This window comes from Ochotona princeps, chromosome 21 (assembly GCF_030435755.1).
Source record: "Ochotona princeps isolate mOchPri1 chromosome 21, mOchPri1.hap1, whole genome shotgun sequence".
Classification (NCBI taxonomy): Eukaryota; Metazoa; Chordata; class Mammalia; order Lagomorpha; family Ochotonidae; genus Ochotona; species Ochotona princeps.
Genome location: NC_080852.1, coordinates 32,283,919 through 32,293,553, shown reverse-complemented (window position 1 = coordinate 32,293,553; position 9,635 = coordinate 32,283,919). Strand labels below are relative to the sequence as shown.

At 45.2% G+C, this 9,635-nt stretch overlaps 1 protein-coding gene across 1 annotated transcript; it reads right to left on the bottom strand.

Moving 5' to 3' along the window:
- Nucleotides 1-2,309: 2,309 nt before the first annotated feature.
- Nucleotides 2,310-3,372, bottom strand: LOC131482937 (vomeronasal type-1 receptor 105-like). Its single transcript, XM_058679177.1, is given in 3 exon segments — nt 2,310-3,248; nt 3,251-3,299; nt 3,365-3,372. Coding segments are annotated over 3 exon segments (996 nt in total).
- Between the last annotated feature and the right edge of the window lie 6,263 nt (nt 3,373-9,635).

Here is a 9,635-nt window from a genome sequence, read left to right as displayed (position 1 = left end):
TAAACAGTCATGCCATGTTCCATAGAGATTGGGTCGTGTTGCATTCCCACTACCATCAGTGAGAATTCTTGCACCAGAATGTGTTGTGGTTGTGCTTGGTGCTGAGGCTGCCATCTAACTGATGTTTAGGCGTGCCTCGTCATAGTTTTAATTTCATTTCCCTGATGATACGTGTCCCTGATGTTCATGTCTTCTGTATATTTTTCAATTGAATCGTATTTTCTTCTTGTTCTAGTATGTTAATTATTTGGACAGTGTTCTATATTGTAAATGCAGAAGATCTTATGTGTTGTAATTACTTTAAATTTAAAAAGTGTATCTAGCGTAGTGTTTTGAGCAAATTGCAAGATCTTCTTACTCAAATTATGTCTTTAGAAGATAATCATAAGGGAAAATTTACTGGATCCAAGTATGAAGAGTGATATGAGGTATCTTCAAAAAGTTTGTGAAAATAGAATTAAAACATATTTGTTTTGACACCAAATGTTTTTGAAATTCATGAGTTTTATCTAATATGCATTTTCATTTTTGATGAACCCCACATGCATAGGTTTGAAAGTTTTTGATCAAAATAAACTTACTGTGCAGTTCAATTTTTCATGAACTCCTTGTATCCCTGCATTTCTAGGGGATAGAATGGACATAGTTTTTGGTTTTACAGCTGTTTTCTAGATAGCTCTTTGGAAACATTGAGCTCTGTATGAGTTTATCAGCTAAGAATTAGTAAACTTCTGGTGGTATCTTAGAGATTTTGTTCTAATTTAGAGATTCTATACCTCTGTAATGCTCATTCCACAAATTGTTTCTGGACTAGGTTATTTTCCACATATTGATTTATTGCCTAAATTCTGTGTTTTAACCTCATATTCAACATTTTATCTAGAACGTTCTAGGCCCAGAAGTGCCCAGGGCATTGCAGAATGTCTTTTACAACAACACAGAGTGGGTCTTATCTGAATCTACCACAAATGTCTCCACTTTCCTTTGGAGAAATTTAAAGTGGTATTTGAATCAACAAGAGATAATCTTCAAGTTATTGTTTGATTTAAAAATAGCATACTATTTAAAAACTGGAAAAATTGGGCCCGGCGGCGTGGCCTAGCGGCAAAAGTCCTTGCCTTGAAAGCCCCGGGATCCCATATGGGCTCTGGTTCTAATCCCAGCAGCTCCACTTCCCATCCAGCTCCCTGCTTGTGGCCTGGGAAAGCAGTCGAGGATGGCCCAAAGCTTTGGGACCCTGCACCCGCGTGGGAGACCCGGAAGAAGTTCCTGGTCCCGGCATCGGATCGGCGCGTACCGGCCCGTTGCGGCTCACTTGGGGAGTGAAACATCGGATGGAAGATCTTCCTCTCTGTCTCTCCTCCTCTCTGTATATCCGGCTTTCCAATAATAATAAAATCTTTAAAAAAAAAAAAAACTGGAAAAATTGCATTTCATTCAGCACTTTAAAAATCCTGTCTTTTTGTTTCTGAGAAAATTTTTCACTAGTGGTTAAAATATGATTGGAAACTTCTTCAGTATGGAAAAAATACGCAAAGCATACAATCTGCCCCTTTATCATTTTTAACTGCACGGTTCAGTGGCATTAAGTATATCCCTTTGTTGGAGAGCCACAACTACCATCCATTTCCAGAACTATTTCTTCTTCCTGTGTTGAAACTCTCTATCCATTAAACAAGAATGCCCCGCACTCCCGCTGCCCTTCCACCAGCCCCTGTCCACCCTGTGTGAAGAGGTTCATTTGTTTTTTTCATGACACAGTGATTTCATTCAGCATGCTATCTTCAAGCCATGTGCCAGGAAAATATTGCATTGTTTGTGCAAGCCACATTTTATTTACACACTCATATGGTTGTTGGGTTTCTTCCAGCTTTGGCTGTGGTAATGATGCTACTGGGAGTTTTGATGTGCAAATAACTGTGCTAGTTCCTGTATACAATACTTTTTGGCATGTGCATAAGAGTAGAATTGGTGGATATATGGTAATTTATTTGCATACATAGTTTGGCCAAATGCGAATCGCTATTGAATGATCAGAAAGTGGTGTGGAATTTTCTAAGTGTCTGGATCACATAGCACAGTGACAAGTGAGATCTAACTCATACTTCTGTGTGAGGAGCCACACACACAGAAAGTACACCTGTGTTCACTCAAGCATACATGTGGTCCCGCAATCTAGTATGACCTTGCCATATACATGCATCAAAGTAAGTAACTCAGGTAAAGCTCAACTCCACATGATCCCTAACCCAGTACAGTGGATGCCATGATAAAGCCTGGGAAAGCATTTCTGCAGCCAGAGCAGCAGCTCATCTAGGGAGCTTACCCATCCCTTGAGAGTTAAATATCCAGATGGATTTCAGCAAGGTGACTAAGCGTTTTTCAGTACAGATGAACACCAAAGGACTGATTGTGGCATAGCTGTGGGCCACGATAATGTAGACACGATAAAAAGTCGGGTTGGTGCTCCAAATGACTCTAGAAGAAGAGAAAATGCAGTCCAGGATGGACATGACCGTGAAGAGGCCCATGAGCAGCAGGATGCTGAGAGTGGCCCTGTGCTCGGGGGAGGCTCGTGGAGAAAGGCTGGTGCCGTGAAGGTGTCGGGACTGCCTCTTGTGCCTGCACAGGAGAGTCACCATGTAGCCACTGGAGAGCGCCATGAGCCCTATAAGGGGGACTTCTCTCAAAGTCACCAACATTGAAAATATCTGTCTGAGGAAGTAGCTCATGGGCCAAGCAGAGCAGAATTCACTGAGGAACAGTGGATTGTCTGAGGTCCCATTGGGGGTGGCCATGATGGTGTATATGTGGTGACTGCTGACAGCCATATAGAAGACCCACAAGAGAAGGAGAGAGCCTAGGCTGTGACCAGAGTGTGTGTGTTTGAACTTGGCCAACCAGGAGCTCCTGGGGCTGAGGGTGATGGCCTGGAGGACACTGAGCAGGCAGGTGATACACAGCGAGAGGCCCCGCAGCACCCGGTACACGTAGACAATTGCTTTACATGTGATGTCATCCAAGACGCCCCAGAACTCAAACATGTCTGTAGCCATGAACCCCGAAATGACCAGTATCACCAGGTGGGTGAGGGCCAGGAGAGCTATGGGTAGGTCTGTGGGCCTGGGTCTGTGCTGGAGTAAGAATTTGAGGATGTGGGAGAGAAGGAGGAAGGCGTTGGCTGAGACCCCAGTGCCGATTTCGGTGTAATAGGTGTATCTCATTTAAGTGGTTTGGTATAGTTTGTTTTGCTATTTTTATTCATATTATAGGTGAAAGAAGCACATAACAGTGTGTATCTGAGGAGAAAATGAGGAATAATCTTTCATTACAAATATTGGAACCTTCATTTCTTTCCACCCACACCACCATCATTAACAAAATATGGGGATCAATTGCAGCCTATTGCTTCCCTCCAATGGACGCCCAAGTCCCCCTCCACCCCAAAGAGGCCCCGTCTGTTTTTCATGGCTGCATTGTGCACAGCATCTTTGATCTACAGTCTCAATAAGCTTTCCTCCACATTGAAAGCTACCACATGTCTGGGACCCTACTTGGGACACCTGCATCCCATGTCAGAGTGCCTACTCTCCTGCAATATGCAAAACCCTGAGAGGGACCTGGTTCCTCGAGATACTGTGTGGGAGTGTGGGTGAAGTCTACCTACCAAGCATGGAATTAGATCTGAAACACAATGGCATCTTAGAAATATTTTTTGTTAAGCAGGTCCTTACGTGTATGATGTAAGGGACTTAAGTTTATTCTTTTAATAGTTGGTCAACTCTGCCTAAGGGAGAAAAGATGTCAAAAATTACAAAAATAACAGAATATTGTAACACCTTTGTTTAGGGAACTCCTTTGTCATTTTGGGTCTTTTCGCTGACTTCCCCAACCTGTTCCCACCCCATACCAGCTTTGATCGCATGTCAGAAGCTCTAGCCCTTAGGAGCAGAGCCCAGGGGTCAGCTCTCAGCAGAACACGTGGGTAGGAAATAGGACCACACGCATAATAGTTTCAGGTTCATCCAACGTTAAAGTTTAATTAAAGCCCAGAAAACCAACTCATTCCCCCAATGGATCTCCTTAGGAGCCCAAACTTTCATCTCCCTAAGGCAAACAGTATCTGTGGCTTTATAAGACCCAGTGCAAAAATTATCATAGAAAATGTACTTTAGCCCAGGGGGGTGGTCTATGTCCTCTGTAAAACACAGCTTTGGTTCAATTCCATTCTGATGTAGGAGAAGCATAACATGTAAAATGGATCCCAATCGCATAGTGACAAACAAACAGCATATAACAGTGGGGGGTGTTGGGGAAGATGGCTTCTTGGATCCTTAAACCATGGGCTCTGTAGGAAAAAAAAACTAAGAGGAAGCAGAAGTGATGGGGCTGGCATTGTGGCAAGGTGGGTTAGACTGCTGCCTATAATGCCAGCATCCCATGTGGGTGTTATTTTATATCCTGGCTGCTCTACTTGTGATCCAGTTCTCTGCTATCGTGTCTGGGAAGGCAATGAAAGATGGCCCAAGTGTTGAGGCCTGTGCTCTCTCTGTAGCTCCGCCATTCAGATAAAGAAATCTTTGGGCCCGGCGGCGTGGCCTAGCGGCTAATCTCCTCGCCTTGAACGCGCCAGGATCCCATATGGGCACCGGTTCTATTCCCGGCAGCTCCACTTCCCATCCAGCTCCCTGCTTGTGGCCTGGGAAAGTAGTCGAGGATGGCCCAAAGCCTTGGGTTCCTGCACCCATGTGGGAGACCTGGAGGAAATTCCCGGCTCCTAGCTTCGGATCGGCACAGCACCGGCCGTTGCGCTCAAATGGGGAGTGAATCATCGGACAGAAGATCTTCCTCTCTGTCTCTCCTCCTCTCTGTATATCTGACTTTGTAATAAAATAAAGAAATCTTAAAAAAAAAATTTAAAAAAAAAACTGAAAGGGAAAAAAGTAAAGGAAGCTCTAATGTTAGTCATGTACCTGGGATATCATTTCAGAATTCAGAGCTGAATTGTTTACAGTATCAGAGAATTGGATTTTCCTAAAAGGAAAATCCTCTAGTGGTTTAAGAATAAATAAATAAATACATACATACATACATACATACATACAAGCTTATCTTTCTCCCAAGCAGTGGTCAGGCAAAGTGGCGTGGCTTCCTCTGTTCTCCCGATCAGCATATGTGGGTCTGCCCCCTTTGAAGATGAGAAGAAGGTGCCCTAGTAATACGTGCACGTCTTATGTGCAGAAGAGGGGAAACTCTGCTAAGAGTTCATCCTTTGTGGGAATGTTAATCAACACAGCCGCAGGGGAGCACAGTAGAAAAATCCCTTTATAGGTAGAGATACATCTCCATGTGCTTTGGTGCTCCCACTGCTGGGGATAGATGTGGAAGACAGGAAACCATTATGTCAAAGACCACCCCACCTGCACCCCTTTGCTTATTATCGCCACAATAATTAAGATAGGGAATCAAAGGGATCTGTTAGCAAAGAGTGGACAAAGGAGGTACAGTGTATGCACACGGTGGAATATTACTCAACCTCAAACAAAGAAATCTTGCCATTTGCAGCACAGTAGATGGAACTGGAAGACGTGTTAAGTGAGATAAGCCAGGCACAGGAAGGTGGGCACCCCCATGCATGGAAACTACAAACTCTGACCTCAGTACAGTGATCACGAGAGGCCAGGGGGATGGCAGGGGGAGATGGAGGAAGTTAGGGTGCCAAATCAGAGTCAGCTTGAGGGACTCAGGCCCTGTGGTCACACAGCAGAGGGGGCTGACTACGGCTCGTTCTACCCCAATACCTGTGTCATGAGCAAACAAAAGAGGGGTGCCCTGCGGCGCCGTCACAGCATCGTGTCAAGGACCTGATGTGCTCGGCGCACGCTGCTTTGAAATCATCTGTACCCTATAGGTAACGCACTGTTGTTCATAAGATCGAATCGACACATTTTAAAATATGTAAATAAAATATTTTATGAGAAAAATAATAAAAAAAGGAAAACATGAATCAAAGAACATTTGTTTCCCAAGCGATATGGGTCCATGTGATCACCAGCACATTGCCCTAAATGGTATTCTTGTCTTCAATGTTGTTAGAGATGGCGCAGGCCTAGTTTTGTACACTGTCTCCTATAAATAAAATATACAGACTGATGGAATTTGTAATTCCTTATGAAGAAATGCACTATTGTGACAATATGGGAAAAATCAGTCAGGGGGTAAAAATTGGGGGGACTATACAGACTATACAGACTTATACGATAAATTTCAAAAATTAAAATAAAAAAATAAAATATGCAGTGATAATGCTTTAAAGAATCACTTTAAATAGATGCACATTAGTTCATAAATGACATAGTTCTGAAACTTTCTATTATGTCATTTCTGTGAAATCTTTAATTTAGTTTGATTTTTTAAGACTCATGCACATAGTGATGTGAACTCCCTGGGCAGCTTGCTGTGGGCATGTGTGAATCAAGGGTGTCTGACTGCATATGTCCAGCATTGCTTGAAAGAGAGCAAGCTGACGTGCTATCACCGTCCTTGCATTTGGAATCATCTACCTGCAGCAGCACCAGCTGCAGAGTGACATCATTCATTAAAAAGCTGTGAGCGTCACACCAAAGAGGAGCAGGTGCAGCTCTAGCAGTGACAGGAGGGTACACTCACTTCCTCCTCAGGATACCTAGGTTATTGTTTCATCACCAAAGACCACAGCAAGTACAGAGGACAGTTCTACTCGGTCATGAAGTGGGGAGAAAATAACAGAATGCTTCATAAAACCAGGAGCTACAACTTAACGTTCCCTCATCGCATGCACCTGCCCGAGTGATGCTTAGGTTGTCACTCACAAGATAATGTAGTATGTAATTGAGTTAGTGCTGCAGCAAGCTCCAAAAGGGCATCTTAGTGAGAGAAAAAAGAAAAAAAGTAGAAACCCAAGGCTAATTATTACCTGGGGAAAATCCTCTATTTTTCTATACCTGGAATTGAAAGGGCTCAGTGCCTTAGAAGCAGCCCTCCCCATTACTTTCCATAGAGAACCCCCCCCCCCGCCGGGCTGAGCATGGCAGACACAGCTGATGTCTCCTCTGCAGCTTCCACCCCACTTGCCACTGCCCCGTGTCCCCTCCGTCCCTGTATGTCTGTGCATTGAAGAGCCACTCACCAGGCAGGCGCGTGTAGGGGATTCCGTGCACCTAAGAAGCACCTGAGCGCTTTAAGGAAAGGCCATGCTGAGCTCATCTCTGTGGATGTCATGTTGGTGTCTGCATAGAGCTGACATGACCTCACTTGGGAGCACAGAACGTGGAGTCCCCAGTGGGCATGTGACCTGTCTCCACGTCTCTCTCTGTTATCTCCTGATAATTGCCATCTGGGGAGACCCGAGCTCAAAACTTTGCCTGAGTGGGAGGGTCAGCAGGGGCCAACTCCGTCACTCTGGCTCTGAGGTCTCGTTAGTCCCCCCACACTCCACGCTGTACAGTGGCCCACGGGACTCCAAGGTCCTCTTCCCACAGTGTGTGAGGACCCCCTCCCCGGGACCACTCCTGGAACACCTGCTCCCTGGGTGTTGCTGGTCCTTTTTCCTGTGCTCTCGGGTTCAAGGTCCCCTCTGTGACTCTGATTGAAAAGTAGATTTAATAAAAATAAAATGAGGAGGCAGAGAGAGAGAGATTTTCCATCTACTGGTGTACTCCCCAAATGGTCATAATTGACCAGGGCTGGGCCAGGCTGAAGCTGGAGGCCCAGGGCTTCATCCGGGTCTCGCACGTGGGCAGCATCTTCTGTTGCTTTTTCTAGAGACATTCATTAGCAGGGAAGGTGGAGCAGCTGGGACATGAACTTGCACTCAGTCGACATCTCAGGGGCAGCTTAACCCACTGTGCCCCTGACATCCTTTGTGTTTGTCATGTCTTTGTCAGGCTTTGATTTCAAAGCAGGGCTAATTATTTCCAGGAATAATTAGAAGTGACTCTTCTCTTTCAGTGTTTGGGAAGGATTGGTGTAGGTTCTGCTTAAGTGGTAGAATTCACCCATGAAGCTGTCAAGTCCAGGGCTGGTCATAGAGGGGAGGGTTTTAGTAAACAACCGAATCTCCTTGCTGGTTTTCAGCCTGCAGATCTCCCATCACCGTGTGACCAGTCGAGGCTGGTGTGCTGGTTCTAGACTTCTGTCCGCGTCACTGTGCTTGTGTGACCGGTGCTGTGTGGGGGCACTGTTCCTCCTTGCCCCTTGCTCTTGGCGCGGCACCAGTCCCCACGTCCTCTCTGGCTTGGACTCTTCTTGCTTCTTCCCTGAGTCGATCTGCTTCGTAGATGACGCACTTAAGTCCTATTTTCCAAGATCCCTTTGTGTTTGCTGATTTTCTCTGTTCCGTAAGTCTGTGTTCTAGCTTTTGGTTCCTTTCTTTTGTGTGGGCTAGGTTAATATGTTCTGTTTGTCTGATTCCTTCATTTGTGATGTTGGGTTGTTGCTACAGCCTCTTTCTTCTTCCTTCACTTGCGCATCTATAACTGTAAATGTGTGCCTTTGCACTGCTTTCCTGCAACCCCAGGTTCTGCTGTGCTGTGTTGCTATTTTCCCTCTTGTCTCTGTGCATTTATTTTAAGGTTGATGTATCGGAGAGGTAGACAGAGCAAGGCCGGCTATTGCTCCCATTTGCCCTGTCACTCCCCAGATGGCAGCTCAGCCAGGGTCGGGCCAGACTCCCCCGGGGTTGGAGGCAAGAACTATGATCTCCTACCGGCATGACAGGGCCCAGCTGCTCGGGCCATCCTGCTGCCTCCCAGACTCCACACTGGTTGCAGTTGGAACTGTGCGAGGTGGAACCAGGAGTCAGTCCAGGTCCTGACACGGGACCCGGGCGCCCCACCTGGCGTCTGCCTGCGAGGCCAGTCACCCACCCACCTGGGGGGCGTCTAATGGTGCTTGCGATTTGTCCTCTGGCCTTGAAGTCCTATAGGAGCATGCCGTATCCTTTCCACCTCTCTGTGAATGTTCCAGTTTTCCTGCTGAGGTTGATTTCCCACTGCCTCCCTGTGTGGACGAGGAAGACACTGTCCATTGGGGGCCACGCCTGCTGCCCTAGTCCTGTGAGATGCCGGGCTGGGGGTGGGGTCTGGTTTTCCTGTCTGCTACTTCCTACTGTTGGTTTTCTTAGTTCACTGTCATCATCAAAATTGACTTTTGTATCTAGCAGTTTTTAATATTTCGGTGTGAATGCTTTGTAAATATTATTCACATACACACACTATCTTTGCTGCTGTTTTGCTGATCTATTATTTCCCTGTTTTGATTATTTTGTTCTGGTTTTCTACTGTTTATTTTGCTTTCCTTTTTGTATTTATTGTCCTTAAAGATTTCATTTCTTTTTTGGCTTATTTTGTTGTCACTTGCTTTGTTTATTTTCCTCTTTTGTTGTTCTTTATATTTTATGCACTTCCAGTTCTTGGCTTGACATTTTTTATTGCTAGATTTTTTTTCCCCTCGTGTTTAATCTCGATATTTGAACAGGATGATCAGCTTAATTAGGACTCTTAGTGTAGTTAATAGAGCTGGTGTCATTTTACTTTTCTTCATGGTTTTCCTCCTCATTTGTGTTTCCTCATTCACTGTTTATTATTATTATTTTC